A 15,932-nucleotide genomic window follows, 5' to 3' on the forward strand; every position below is an offset into this window, starting at 1 on the left:
ACTCACCTTCACCTGCAAAACGTCACTCAAATCAACATGTACTGACCAGGAAGGGACTCAAAAAGACTGCAAAGAGACACAAAATAACTACAAAAATGGGCAAAACAAACACAAAAAGACACATAATGACTTCCAAGAGACACATAATGACCAAAAAAAAGGACTAGAAATGACTTCAAAGAGACACAAAAATCACCAAAAAAGACACAAAATGAATTCCAAGAGACACAAAATGACAAACAAAAAAGACACTAAATTACTTCAAAGAGACACAAAACAACCAAAAAGAGACCAAAAGACCTCAAGGGGACACAAAAATGACCAAAAAAGACACATGAACACACACAAAAAAGCACAAAGACCACAAAGATTAAAGATACAATAAATAGAGTCAAAACCACCACTAAGTCATGCTCCTATGGTGGTGGGGCCTTTTGCATATCTGTACTCAGGGGCCCACTGTCTCATAATCTTCCCATGCTATTAGTCGGTAAAAACGATTGATCCTTCAAAATAAAAGCAAACAGCTTGGTCCTTAGTTGCAACCAAAGCACATCAGGACTTGGTTTCAACATGGTTTCAAATACACACCAAAATGATCACTGATGGACTTTTCAGATTCTTTGTCTGACATTTCAAGTTCACTAGAGGCAACTAAGTTAGAAACTAATGAGCACATATCAGGTTTCTCCTCAGAGTCAGTAAACTCAGCATGCAAAAAGCTAAATGGCTCTTCTATGATTAAAAAGAGACGATATTAACTGATGTGGAAATCACAAACCTATTATCCCTCATGTGGAAATTAATGTACCCATGGAAGTGATCCTGATAAGACGTTTTCAACAATTTGAAAAAAAAAAAGCTGGTATTATATTTTTCTCTTTAAAGGACCCCATTCTCATATAATCTACCAGATTGAGGTTTGAATGTGTGGGTGGATTGAAATGTTCACACCTGCTGGTACGGTTCAAGTTCATTTCATGTCAAACCACTTGGAGTGGCTGAAAAACTGTTCAGGACTGAGCTGTGATTTTCAGAAATGCATCAGTACACAACTGAGCTTATCCCCCTTTAACAAATCAGTCAGAGGGTGACTGAGAGATTGAGACAAGTATCAGAATTCCTAATTTATTAAATAATCCAGAAATGGCTTTGGAATTAATTTAGAGTGATGCCCAAAGCTTATAAAAAGAAGAGAGATATGAACCATCCATTTGTGTCCGGCTCTAAAATGATGAAGATTCCTCCAAACCATTCTGAAAAAAATCCTGATTTGAAATAAAATAAGATGATGCTGGGTGCCAGTAGAGAAATGTAGTGTTCCATAATGATGTTTCATGCTATTGTTGTCCCTGGTGAATAAAATCATGGGCGACACATTTACTGTTTTGGCACATTTAATGGAACTGAAAGGTCACAACAGTTTTTAATGAGGTAAAGTAAAAACAATGTTATTATTGTCTGACTGCCACTTGTTAAGTCCTCAATCATTCCCAAAGAATGCACCCTAAATCCGTCATTTGGTAAGATGATTTTGATACCTTTATATTTGTGTGCACCCTGAAATAACAATTAAATAATTCTAATTTGCAGAGCAACCTTCAGAAATCCACTAAAATACTCCGATACAGTCTGATACTGTGAGCAGTGATCAATGTCACTTCTACCTAATATACCCATTACATGAAACTTTTCCCTGTTCTCTTTTCAATATCATGGTTATTTTATATTTCTATCGTATCATTTTAGTGTCATAAGGAGTTAAACTGAACTCATTACCCTTCATGGTGCTTTCAAAATCACCACAGTACAAAAGTGTCTTGTAACTGCAGCCACACTTACCAAAAGAAGAGAAGTCACTTAACTCTCAATACATGCTCATTGTATTGGTTTCCAGTTGGTTTTTGAAAAAGATTTCAAGGTTTTACTCTGTGCCTTCAGAGCACTCCATAGTCTGATTCCGTTATATATATATGTGTCAGCCTTTGTGCCCATGCAGTAAGAACCTGCACTCAGCCTCAGATCCTGCAGCAAATCTACTGTCAGGAGCCCCTGTGGAACAGCATCTCTGTTATTAGATCTATTCTCAGTTTTATAAACTTACATTTCAATGTTCTGTCTCTCTTAACTTCTCCTTCTTCTTCTCTTTTTTTTGTTTTATTTATTCTGGAAAGCACTGTAAAACTTTGTGGTGAACTGCTCTGGTTTCTGTGCCCTGTCTTTTTTTTTAACATCTTCTTCATTTTGCCCCAGTTATTTATTTATTTTTATTCCTTTATTTATTTTTGTTTACCCTGTAAAGCTCTTAAACTTTATTTTGAAAAGTGCAAAAGTCTTTAATTAGTAGCAGATGCTTTGCTCTGGCAAGGCACATCATGCTCCTATACTATTATGCGTATTTTGCTGCAATCATTTGCTGTTTTAGTGTCACAAGAGACAGTTGATGGTAAGTCACTCATCTTTTATGACTGTTATTCCTGAATACAAACACTAACTTATTATTAATCACCTATGATAATAATATGTTGTCAGTCATCAGATGCTCTCCACTTGTCCCCACAATTATGGTCCAGGAACACAAAAGTTAAGACTTTGTAAGTACTTTGTGGTGAGCTGATATGCTGCTTTCTGTGCTCTGTCTCTTTTACCGTCTTTTTGATTTTGCCTCAGTTACTTCTGTTTTTTTCTTTATCATTATTTGTTTTACGCTGTAAAGATGTTAAACTTTATTTTGAAAAGTGCAAACGTTTTTTATTTGTTGCAGGTAATTTGCTCTGGTGTATGGCACATTATGGACCTATAATATAACACACATTTTGCTGCAATCATTTTGTAAGGTAAAACTCCTAATACTAATCTTGAGTGTTATATTGGGAAGTAGTAGCTGTGTGTTGTTTTAGCGTCTTTCTCCAGAGGGCACAAGAGACAGATAATGGTAAGTCACTCATCTTATGTGATTTGTTATTCCTGAAAACAAACTGTAACGTATTATTAATCACCTATGATAACAATATGTTGTCAGTCATCAGCTGTCGCTCCACTTTGTCCCTACAATTACGGTCCACCAACACAGAAGTTTCGACTTTGTCAGTACTTTGTGGTGAGCTGATACGCTGGTTTCTGTGCTCTGTCTCTTTTAACGGCTTCTTCATTTTTCCCCAATTATTTCTGTTTTTCTTTCTTTCTTTTGCCCTGTAAAGCACTTCAACCTTATTTTGAAAAATGAAAAATCTTTTAATCAGTGGCAGGTGCTTTGCTCTGGCGTTAGGCACACCATGGTCCTATAATATTATACACATTTTGCTGCAATCATTTTACTGAGTAACTCCTAATGCTAACCTTGTATACTTTATTATAGGGTGAGTGTCTTATTGGGACATAGCCGCTGTGTGTTGTGTTGGCGTCTTTCTCTAGAGGGCACAAGAGACAGATGAAACTATGGTAAGCGTCATTCATCTTCTGTGGTTTGTCATTCACGAAAACAACTTATTATTGATCACTTGTTTTAATAATTTATGGTCAGCCGCCGACCGTCGCTCCACTTTGTCCCCGCAATTACGGTCCAGCAGCACAGAAGTTGAGACTTCACCGGCACTTTGCGGTGAACTGACGCCGCCGGTTAACAGGCCGGCTGAAACAGAAGGGTGTCATGTCACATTAGATTTGTTATGTTCCCCCCTCGGTGTTAATGGTTTGAAAGGCCCCCCTGGTTCGGCTGCGTGGCAGCGCTTCAGAGCCCATTAGAAAGTCGCTGCCGTGATAGCAGTCATTACCGCAGTATTCCCCCGTCCGGCCCGCGCCGCCCCTCACCGCCGCTTAATCTAATTAGATAGCCGGGCTCCTGGCTTTTCGGGGGGGAGTTCTTCTATTGATATTCATTAAAAATACATGATTTATCACTAAGCTCTCGGAGGTGCGGCCCGCTCAGACTGCGGCCCGCTGGAAACACCGCTGAGAGAAGATTTACTGGATCCTACTTCATTTCCAGCAGCTGATCACGGCTGAGGAATTATTGGACTGGATTAATAATCCTCAATCAGTCCGACAATATTTAATATTACACCAATTATATCATGGAGAGGGAAATTGTTACTGCCTTTACTGCCAATATTAGGGAGGTGAAAAGCCCTAATAATGATAATAATAATAATAATAATAATAAAACAATTAGACGTGAAATATTGAAAGGAATGTTATAAGAATAAAGAATATTTTTACAGATTTATTCCCGAGTTTTATCAGACTACAATGTGACGAAAATAAATAAAGTGTTCCCACCCAAGTCATTTACCTTTAAGCACCCATAAAAGACAATGATTTTGCCTTATAATAAAGATTTGGACAGAATAGCACTGATATTAAAACCTATTTTATTCTGTTAAATAGACGATAAAGATTTAAAGCACAGCTGACTGAGGAGAGGTGATGGTTGTTTAAGATTTCAGAGTTGGGTCTCATTTTGAAGCATAAACACCCATCTGCTCAACACCAATCAAGTTATGAATTTTAATAGATTGATTGTGAGAATTATTGATATCTTGAGCTTCAGTCCGAGCCACAAATCCTGACAAAAATCTTTCACAATTTATTATATATCCTGTTATTGTTTTTATGCTCGAATGTACCTTCATTTGACTTCAACCTATTTGTGTCATCTTCACTCTGTATTCAACATAAACCACCTCTTCTCCACGCCTATGTCTTTTTGGTTGATTTAAACGAATATGTCCAATATTATAGGCCAATTTATCACATTTTAATTCCATAATCAAATCCTTTACATCCACCTTGAAGCTCAGTTTGATGCACCGGGCCCTCGGAGGCGGCTTCAGCGTGCTGGGGCCCCTTTTGCATTTCACTGCGCTCTTACACTGCCAGCACTTTGACACTAGGGGGAGCTAGAGTCCGTGTTTGGAGATGTTGAGGCACGAAAGTCGCCTCCACTACAACCAGGACGAGGGGCTTTATCTTTAATTTTAAAGATCATTGATTATTATAGATAAAGATATCGATTTTAGGGCCATTAGATGAGTTGACTCAAGTCGACATACAACAGTCCACCTAGTGCTGATGCTCCCTTAAGCAAGAAAAGGTGAGTGTCGGAGAAACTTGAGTGCATTTATCAGCTGTTTATAGAGCACAACGCACACTGGCATTTAACTGCACTTAACTTACCACCATCCGTACAAGTCTGCATGTTTCTGACATTTAAATTTATCTGACGTTGATTGGAACTTTAGTGTAGCGCTTTGGTCTAAATTCTGCTCCCAAAACATTTCCTCTAATCAGAATCCTGATTTCAAAAAACGCACAGAAACACGTATCTACAATTATTTTGTCTTATCCACAAGGACAATCAAACCACATCAGCAGCTTTCAGCATCACTCCAACCTTAAATCACCAGTCACTTATAACCGTGATGCGTTTAAGAACATCTCAACATCAGCAGCACAAATAGGCCCCTTCAGACCACTACACTCTCACATCTCCTGCCTTCATAGATCCCTATAGCTATAGGCTCCTCTCAGGACGGAAAAACGCTCCGCCGTCCCCAGTGTACCATTCCCCTCCCGTCATTCATCTTCATAACAACCCATTTAGTGTAAAATTAACAACGACTTAACTACGGCGGCCATAAACACGTCCGTGCATTACAGGCAGATGGATGGATGGATGTGGATTGTGTGGTGGTGTGGTGGAAGGTTGGAGAGGGGCATGTGCACGGTGCATGACTCTGTAAAGACACCGGACCTTGCGGAGTCTGCAGCGAGTATTGTGGTCAGGGGGCCCCCAGGGGTCCTTTCAGGGTTTTCCAATTGGTCCCAATGCAACAGGATGAGATGTTACAGTTGCGCCAGCTATTTAATGCATAGACGAGATGCTTACAGTGTGAACGTGAAAAGAAAATTGATCGTTTTCTGGTTGCACAAAGTTTTGATGCCCCTCATTTCTACTTATTTTAACTGGAGTGGTCTCTGACTGACTTTCAACTCACCCGTCACATCAGTGCCACACATTATACAGAGGAGGGGGGGGGGGGGGGGGGGGGGGGTCGGACGGTGGAAGGAGGGAAGGGGGGTGTCTGATAATTTGGTCTATAGCCGTGTAATCCCGCCTGATTTCATCTAATACCACCGGCCCGACGCAACGGCGTGCGCACACATCCCCCGATGTGATAATAGCACGTTGTGAAATCCATCCCGCTCCCTTTATTGTAAAGCTTTTGGGATGGGATGGTGGTGGTGGTGGTGTACAGGGTACGTGTGTGTATATAAGGGTGTTGGGGGGGGTAGGGGGGGGGGGGCAGAGCCTGAAATTCCTCCGCAAAAAGCCAGGGACTAGATTTAACAGGGATTTGGAGCTAATTCCCAGTGGAAATAAACACATAAAAACCCGAAAATCTAAAAAAAATAATGTAGTTTTGTCACAGCGCTGGACATATTGTGTCTGTGTTACTTGTCAAAGAATTACATTTTTGTAGCTTATTTTTATGATTTTAATCGTAAAACATAAACTATTAGTTCAGCAATTACTGCATTTTAATAACAGATTAAACAGGTGCAGATCAGATGAGCGTACAGGCCTTTAAATTAATCCTAAATTTCTTGGCATCAACTTGGGGCCACGCTGGACCCCGGTGAGGATTTGCTAAATTGCATAAAACATATGCTATATTAACTTTGGTTCAGGTGGGTTCAGCGGTGGAAAGAAGCCTAAAGCAATTCAAAACCTCACATTTTATAAATGTAACCTACTGATGGCAAATGATTGTAAATGTTCCTGATTTTGGAGCTGATTTTAGTCAGTGGGTGTTTTGCTTTGGTTGATCACAGACTGGAGATCAGTTCCTTTAATTTAAAAACACATGCCTGTAAGGCCCCATTCACCGCAGGCTGAACGTATCTGATGCAGCCTTTTAATTCTGGCTTTGTATATAACGCGGGTAATGTCAGTTTACAGTGCGCAACTTTACGCACGGTTTGGGAAATTATGACAAAAGCAGCAAAAGCAGCGGCTGGAGAGACGGAGAGAGGGAGAAATGTAGGTATGAAGAGGAGCATGGAAAAGAGGGAGGGGGATACTTTGCGGGTTGGGGGGTGCGGAGGGATTGGAGTTGATTTATCTCAGGAGCCCCCCGGTCATTTCCATATATTGAAATGCGCCCCCAGTCACTCAATTTCCCCCGGAGCCTTCGTGCGTGCAGGGAGGCGCGCATGTGACCACCGCCGGTCTGATGCCATGTAGTCTCTCCGCTCTTTTCACGCTCCTTACAAAACCTAAATCCCCCCCCCCCCCCCCCCCCCTTCCTGTTTTATGAACCATCATCAAAGTACGCCGCTGTCCATTCACTCCATGCACACATATACGTACTGAATATATAGGCTGATGAAAGTTGCAGCCGCTTTAACAAGCGAATAAAAGTGCTGAATAGGAGAAATAAAGTTAAAGACGGCAGAATGTGGCCTACATATGGCGCAGAAAATATACTGCTATATCACTTTTTATCTTAACACACACCTGAGTGCGGCCTGTGGCTTCCAGATTAAATACAGGTGATTCTTGATTTTTATCCTCACTCTGTTTTTTTCTTTTTAAATGAATGAGTAATTTGGACTAGATGAAATATATCTATGCACACATACAGGCAAACATTCACCCAGGCAGTGCTTCTTCCTTGCATGCAGGGTGCTGCTGTACCTCCACAGCATTAAGCATGCAGCCTGACTGATGTATGACGGAGCCGGCGACGCGCTGCCATTTACATATAGAGATTCCCCTCTGCGCGCTCCCTGAGTCCGAGCAGCTCTGCGGGCTTTGATCAATGTCCCGTCTTGACTCGGAGTGTATATGTGTGTGTGTGTGTGTGTGTGTGTGTGTGTGTGTGTGTGTGCGCGCGCGCGCGTGTGTGATGGGGTGTGTATAAAGTCAGGAGAGGAGGAGGAGGAGGGAGAGAGAGAAGAGAAAAAGGAAAAACACTCTTTGTTGCCAACAGATGGAGCGGGGTGTAGGGAGAGGTCAAGGTTAGTGCTCTCGGATGTGTGTGTGGAGGGTGTAAAACGAGGGGCCCCTTTAAGTGTGGGTACCAATTGGGGATGGCATGGGCTCTATTAAAATCAGGAGAGCAAGTTTTGCGTGATAGATGAGCTGGAGGCTCCTACTCTCTGTCACGTTTCAACAACAGTGTGTTTAGAAAGCAGTTGTTCCTCTTTGTGCGTAAAGGTTTCTGTGACTTAAAGGTTTGAGCGTTTTGGTGCCAAAGGATGCAGTGACGCATCTATATCAGCCTGAAGTAAAATTAAGCCAGTTTTATGTAACAGCCAATAAGTCATGATAATAAATGACAGTAAAAACCAGTAACATGACGAAGTCCCTATTTCCTTTTGGATGTTTTTAACTGCGGGCGCAGCTCCGAACGCTCCGCCGTGTCACAGAGCCTGTATGGGCTTCTAGTGTTACTGGATCAGGTTTAGTGGGTGCGGTGGCCGCCTGTCGCCATCCAGACAGCAACAGGCCACCCAGGACATCCGATTCCCGGGAAAGAAAGCTGAAATCTCCCCATTTACCCCCCAATTACGCTCCTTAAAAGAACCCTCGTATCCCAAAGGGAACTGTAGCGTTTGTCTTTACACTCTATCGCCTATGGTGGTTTATGGGCATCTTTAACGCGTGTTAATCCTTATCAGGACACTGGGTTATTTTAAAGGAGTGTAGCCTCTCCATCACTGACAGAGCGGTGAGGTTTTTCAAGCTGAAGAAAACCTGAAGGGTAACACCCACCTAATAAGAACTGTAAATCTTGAAATCAGCGCAAATATTACAATTATTTCTTTCTAAATCACTAAAGTGCTCAAATGAGGCAAATACACAAGAAAAATATAATAATTTAAACTAAACCCCCACTTAACGGTCACCATCTGCGCCTTTTTGATCCACTTTGACACTGAAAATATCACATTTTAAATCAATTCTCCAAATTCATGCGCAAGCGCTGCTGTCTCCAGAAACACTGTAATAATTCAGATGTAAAACATGTATTCCTCTCTGTAATCTCACATCCTACCTCACGTGGATTCCAGTTAAATTGTCTAAAGAAAATATATTATATGAATATAATAATACAGCTATAATGGGCAAGCACACCGAGTATCTACAGATGAGGAGAAATACTACAAAAATCAATCAGCATTATGATTTGAATTGGCTTCATGAGTGAATATACAACGAATGACTGTAAGTGAACCAATTCATGGCTGATAGATGTAACCCGCCTCTGCCATTAGAGCACACAGTTTTATTAAGATGATATTGTCATTATCATTAAATTATATTTTTAAAAAAAATCCCTGCAAGGTTTAAACCTGCCTGCACTCTGACACACGGTCAGATAATCACTCTGTGCGGGATAATCACCATGCACACACACACACACACACACACACACACGCACTCACACCATACACACGGTCGTCTAATAAGCCACGCAGCGAGTTTCAACCTGCAAAATATTTCACTCACTGGTCATGCATTTTTCCCCCTTGACGTTGAACCTCCTCCTCCTCCACTCCTCCGGCTTCTCTCTCTCTCCTTCTCTTTCTCTCTGTCTCTCTCCCATCACCTCTCTCCTCCTCCTTCTCCTCCTCCTCCTCTTTCTGTCTTGGCTCCCTCCACCACCCCCACCCCTCGGTATTAAGTGCGCGTCCTCTTCGGTCAGTGCGCGTAGCTCCAGGTCCTCCGAAGCACCACTAGAGTCGCCGCTGCCGCCGCCGCCGCTGCAGCTCCTGTTCCGGGCTCCTGCTCTTCAGAGCCGCCGCCGCTGCTGCTGCTCTTCCTGCTCCTGCCGGTGCCGCTTCCCGGTCGAATCTCTCCGTCTCCTCCTCCTGTTACCATCCCTTCCACCTCGTCCACACAGCACCGGTGGCTCTCCTCTCTTCTTCCCATTTTGCGCCGTGTGTCTCCGCACTTCATATCTGTGTTCGAAAACCCCGGATCGCGTCGGGCTGCTGCGGCGCCTTTGCCGTTTAAAGCCCCGCGTCTTATATTACCAAACCCCCTTTATTACAAGAGTATTTACAATCTCTTCCCCCTCCTCTTCTTCTTCTTCTTCCTCCTCCTTCTCCTCCTCTCCACACCCCCCCTCCACCACCACCACCACCACCACCACCACCACCAACACACCCTCCCCTGTACCGTATGCAGCTCGAACCTGAGGCACATCTGAAAGTTATTACACGGGGCGCTTATGTGCCCGCTCGCACTCCACGGTCTGCACGGGCTGCAGTGTGGATTTCACGCAGACAGATACAGAGACAGACAAACAGGCAGAGGGGCTCTGGACCCTATAGTGCCCCTTCTAAACCCCCCCCCCCCCCCCCCCCCCCCCAATGCAGACACATACTTATACTGTACACCTCCGATTACAGGCTGAATGTTTATTTATGGCACAGACATGTAGCAGAGCTCAACATCAGATATGAATTCATCTAGTTTCTTTGAATAAATTAATAAAATAATAAAGCAGAGAAACTTTTTCTTGATTGTAAATTTAATAGATGTTCCAAAGGAGTTTGGCGCAAGTGTTTTCTCTGCCAAGGTTTTCTAGCCATTTTTTGTCATGAGTGTTAAGTCATCATATATATAAATAATTATGCACCATTGTGGGGCATTGTCTAGCTCATGATCAGACCCAATAAATTATAATAACCACTTTGTTATGAAACTGTTTTTAGATTTAAAAAATGACGCGCAATATTGCAGATCCAGGTGTATAATAATGCAAATGATATTAACAGGATTCTGTCTTTGTTTCACGGGGCCGGGATGTGATTATCATCAGAGCACTGTGTATATGTAAAGCATATGTGAAGCCACCCAGGTTATAGCCTGTGCCTGTGTTTCTGTGGCTGTTCAACCTGTTCGTCCTGTTCGCTGCAACCGGATAGTTTGCTGCGCTCCTTGTCATTTTAAACACGTGCATCTCCCTCTGTCTCTATCTGCATAACATAGCCTTTATGTGCACGCGCTTTAAGGAAACAGACATACGTGTGTGTACACTCGCGCGCATCCAGGTGAGCTTGTGGCCGGCACTGCGCGCTTTTCTCAGGCTGAAACAGTGGCCACCACATGCGACAGACTTTGTTCACACGCGCACACACTCCTCCGCTCTGTAGTATATGCAGCAGCATCATATCCGCCCCCCTCCAGTGAGCTCCTGTCCGCGGCTTCCCTTGCCCTGTTTTGCGTCCACCTCTCTCTCTCTCTCTCTCTCTCTCTCTCTCTCTCTCTCTGCATATTGCTTTCATTAGACATCTCTGCCTCTCTCTCTCCCTCTCTCACACACTTGCACTAACACACACACACACACACACACTCCTCCCTCCCTCCAAGAGCCTCTTGTCCGGCCCCCCTGATCTCTGTGTCCATTGGCTTCCACTGGGTCTATTTCTCATGTCCAGCCCCCCCTCTCTCCCTCCTCATCTCCTCCCCCCCCCTTCTCTCTCTCGCTCTCTAATGACCGTCCATTGGTGTTGTTATTGCGCGTCCCGTCCGTCCCTCCTCCCACTCCCACTCCCACCCGGGTGCCTCGGCCCTGCCCATGTTTTTGTATGTCGGGTGTCCGTCCATCGCCTGACGTTCAAGTTCGCCGGGAACGTCACGTCCGTGCACTTGAACTTGCACAGCTCAGAGGGGGGGTTGAGGGGAGGGGTGGTGGGGGGGAGGGGGGGCTTTTGCCATTTTTTCCATCTCTCTCCCCTTCTCTCTCTCTCCATCTACCTCTCTCTCACTCTCTCTCTCTTTTTTCTCTGCTCTCCTTTCTCAAAAAAGCCATGACGGCGATCCCGCGATCCATCTTCGCCTCCGCGCCATCTTTGTATTATTTCTAATTTATTTTTATTTTTTTTTCTTGTGGATGTCAAAGGCGTTGGATGAAGATATTTTTTGCCCCGCTGGAGTCTCCTCTCTAACCCCGGCTCTCCCCGATGTGATCCGCGCTGAACGCCGCCGCAGCCACCATGTCTCGCCGCAAGCAAGGCAAACCCCAGCACTTGAGCAAACGGGATTTTTCGCGTAAGTAGAGATGAAAAAAAGAAAGAAAAATGTCACTTCTGACTCCTTTTCATTTCATTCAGCAAAGACAAGGGGGGCAAAGGCAGCAAAACAGGAGCTTGTGGACACCGGACGTACCGCTCGGACCCGCGGTCAACTGGACTTAACAGTGTGGAGAGAAAAGTGCGACACCTCCGTGCGTAAAAGCCGCTCGGAGATCCCAAAAGCCCGAAAGAGAGAAAAAAGTTTGTGTGTCGGTATACAGCCCGTTACTTCTCCTCTGTTACACGGGTGAATGTGCATTCATAGGCAGTTAAATGCACTCGCTGTGGCTCCGGTGCCCCCACGGTCGCTCCGGTCAGTGGAAACGCGCAGGGCTCCCGGTAGCAGAGCGCGTCCTCTCCGCGGAGCTTCGTGGAGAAATCACCCCCCGGAATATCGCTGTCTGATAGCTCTGCGGGCAGGTTTTTCATCTGCTCTCTCTCGTTCTATTTTTGGATTATTTTCAGGGAAAAAAACTTGGAGGTGGATTTTTGGATCGAGGGGGGAAAATCTCGTGTCCGACTGTTTACAACTGCCTCCCTCTATCAGCAGCTCCGCAGCACAGACAACACAAATCGATATATTTTTACACACTTGTAAAATCCTAATGCCTCTTATGTAAAGGCTGTTTATTGATGTTTAGTTTAGATGAGAAGCTCTCTTTTTCAAACAGAGCAGAGCCGCTGCAGCCCAGAGTTAGGAACACAGCAACAGGACAGCAGCACATTTAATCCTGTCGTTTTTGTTATTTTTCTTATGAAGCCAAATTTGGACCGACAAAAATTCCAACTTAGGATTCTAAAGCTTCATGTACAGTAAGGTAAGACATAAATGTCAGCTTGCTGGTGTGTTGCAGCTGCAGCTTGTGAGGAAAAGCAGCGAAATTCCAACAATGTTTAGTTGAGTCGGCAGTATCCGTCTTTACGCACGGCTTTTATTCATCACCAAAGCTTTATTTTTTCCAGTTTATTACACGCATAAGTCTGATATGTGACAGTGAGCAGATATAAGTGTGTTTGGAAACTGCGGAGCGATTGGCAAAGTGGCGCTTATCACCACACCATGTGCCGCACTGTGCGCCACCTCGCAGCGTTTTAGCGGCTCTATAAGTGTCCAGTAAACATAAAACAAGAAGTTATTTGGGCATCTTTACGCATCAGTGCTTGATTATGTTTCGGTATGTTGACTGGCTGTCGCCTGTGTTTGGTTTGGAGAGAGAGAGGGAGAGTGTGTGTGTGTGTGTGTGTGTGTGTGTGTGTGTGCGTGTGTGTGTGTATGTGTGTGTGTGTGGCCCCGGCTGGGTGACAGCGCAGTCATCATGGCCATGTGCCGTCGCTAGGAGGCAGAGCACGATCAGAAAATCCAACGCTGAACTTGAACCTGATCAGTTTCACCGCCACCCCTATCTACACGGGCTACTATTTGGCGATCTCTTTAGAATAACGGGAGAGTATACAAGACATGGGGAGGGAGGGGGTGGATGGAAGGATGTAGGGAGGGAGGAGGTCCCCCCCCCATCTCCAAATCTGCAATTCCTCTTCATCACCTCACCTTCTTTTCCTGTATCTCCTTTTTTGTGCATCACATTTTTACATACATGCAGGCTGCAATCAGCATATGCAGCTGCACTGTAGTGTGCCTGCAGACCTCGCCTTTTACCCCCCCTTCAAATCTTACAGCACACACCACATACACACACGCACACACACACTTCATTTAGCTTACATTTGTTACAAATGAAGCACAGAATCTAGCCTATCGCTCTGATGCAAACACTCATCCCTGATTATTTCCTCTTTTCAACACCTGTATTTTTATTTTCTATATTTCTCACAATTCTATATTTCTAGTGGATTATTTAGCATATAATACATTTCCAGTGTTTGATTTGTAACAGCATGATTAAGCTGAATTTAAGCAGTAAAATGTAACAAGACTCAACAGTGTGTGTTTCAGTGATACAGCTCAGCTACATTTCCTCCTCCAGACTAAATTACATTATCACTATTTTCATATTTTTGTCAAGATGGAAATATATTTTGAGTAGTTAATTGAGGCAAAGAGAAATCTTTCCACAGTGAGGTTTTCTAGCTTTATAGATTTATCAGACAGGTGGAACTTTTAACCTACAGCTTAGTGAAAGGATTTCTAGTCGAGAGGACATTTACGCCTTGATTTTTTCTTCTCCTGTAGGAAAATGTGATTGTATTGTTATGCATATTTTCATATATCAGTACGGTGTAAAGAACATAATCCTTCCTGCTCCTCATGCTGCTTATTTCACCCAGTTGCATGTTCTTAAAAACATACAAATAAGTGATTTATGCATGTTCCTATTTTATTGAAATTGAACTCTGTGCATGGAGACATGCTTTGAATTAAAACAAAATCTTATTTAGGTCTCTCACCCTCCCTCCTCATGCACCATTAAATCCAACAAAATGTTTTTTCAAACCCCCGGATATCCACTCTTGAGTTCAACTTAAGAGGTGAGGGGCTTATGCAGCTTTCATTAGATTTTTCTTTTTTTTTTTTTTTTTGTTGTGAATTTAATGCCCCTCCGGGAGCTGTTGTGTAACTTGCGTGGCGTTGTGTTGACCTGAAGTTAAATCAAAGAGGAGAAGGGTGGGGAGGAGGAAGAAGATGAGGAGGAGATGGGGGAGGAGGGGGTGTTGATAGGATGGAGGGGGGTTAGTGGTGGTGGTGGTGGTGTTGGTGCAAGCCCGGAATTTATCATGTTATCTCCATGTCCCAGTTTGCGCACAGATGTCGCGCAGGATTGCGGCGTTCAAATGATATTTCCTTGAGGGGATGTAGTCCACGTTCAGACCCTATCTCACTCTCTTTCTCCCCCTCTCTCTCTCACACACACACGCACACACACACGCACACACACACACACACACACACTTGTGCATTCCCACACACACTCTCTTACACATGCATGCACAGGAACCCTATCCCTTTTATCAGACAAAATCTGTACCAATCACCCAGACAGTGAAAATTAAAATCTATTTTTTGATTCTCAGTGGTTTTAAGTTCATTAAAATGTGAAATTGGCGGCTGAGTAAAGAAGGTCAACATGCATTAGGCGGCTAGCACAGAGTCAGACTCTTCACCTTGGACTGGAAGATTTTCTTTAAAAGAGGGACAGTGAATTATGTTCTCCCGTTTCGCTTCTCTAATTCGGCGGGCTGCTCTCTTCACACTCCTCTCCCTCCACTGCAGGACGGTCTGAGCCTGACAAAAGGCTTCTTAAAAAAGTAGTCAGGAGTTAATCCGGCCTCGGAGGGGTGAGGAATCGGGTTGAACGGCTCATTTTGGGGTGATTTCCCGCTGTACAAGCGGCTGGTGTCTAAGAACTATAAGTCAGGCACATGTAATCGAGGCCGAGGGAAGAGTTTTCCCTCTCCCTGACACACACACACACACACTCTCTGTGTGCCGCCTGCCTTCCCTTCCCTTTCCCCCGGCACATATGTTGGACATGTTTGTGACAGTTTTTCCTTCTGCTGATTACAGGATCAAAACCTGTACAAACAAGGTTAGGCAAGTCAAACTCATCCACATATTTAGTTTTTTGGTGAATGCTGTGTTTAACCATCATTGTCTAAGCTTCCCCTGTCATTGGCTATGAAATTGTTATCTTTGAGGAATCTGATTTGAGCTTACAGGATATTCTCTCCCACCATTTATTCTTATGATGTGTGATCCAGATCAGCTTGCAGTGTAATCATTTTTCCTGCATTACATGCATTTCTATCATTACAAGGCACATTTTCTCACCCCATTATTGTGTCTACCACATGTCTTTTGCTTTGCTTTGACTCTGTAACTCTGA

General features: G+C 43.7%; 1 protein-coding gene across 2 annotated transcripts in view; it reads left to right on the forward strand.

The window, feature by feature from the left end:
* Positions 1 to 11,706: 11,706 nt before the first annotated feature.
* Positions 11,707 to 15,932, forward strand: part of bcl11aa (BCL11 transcription factor A a) — a 60,891-nt gene continuing 56,665 nt past the window's right edge. For both annotated transcript variants that reach the window (XM_033613472.2, XM_033613473.2), the window contains exon 1: positions 11,707 to 12,067. In XM_033613472.2, the coding sequence (XP_033469363.1) occupies positions 12,013 to 12,067 (55 nt within the window). In that variant the 5' untranslated portion in view covers positions 11,707 to 12,012. The remainder of the gene's footprint in view (positions 12,068 to 15,932) is intronic.

This window comes from Epinephelus lanceolatus, chromosome 17 (genome assembly GCF_041903045.1).
Source record: "Epinephelus lanceolatus isolate andai-2023 chromosome 17, ASM4190304v1, whole genome shotgun sequence".
Classification (NCBI taxonomy): domain Eukaryota; kingdom Metazoa; phylum Chordata; class Actinopteri; order Perciformes; family Serranidae; genus Epinephelus; species Epinephelus lanceolatus.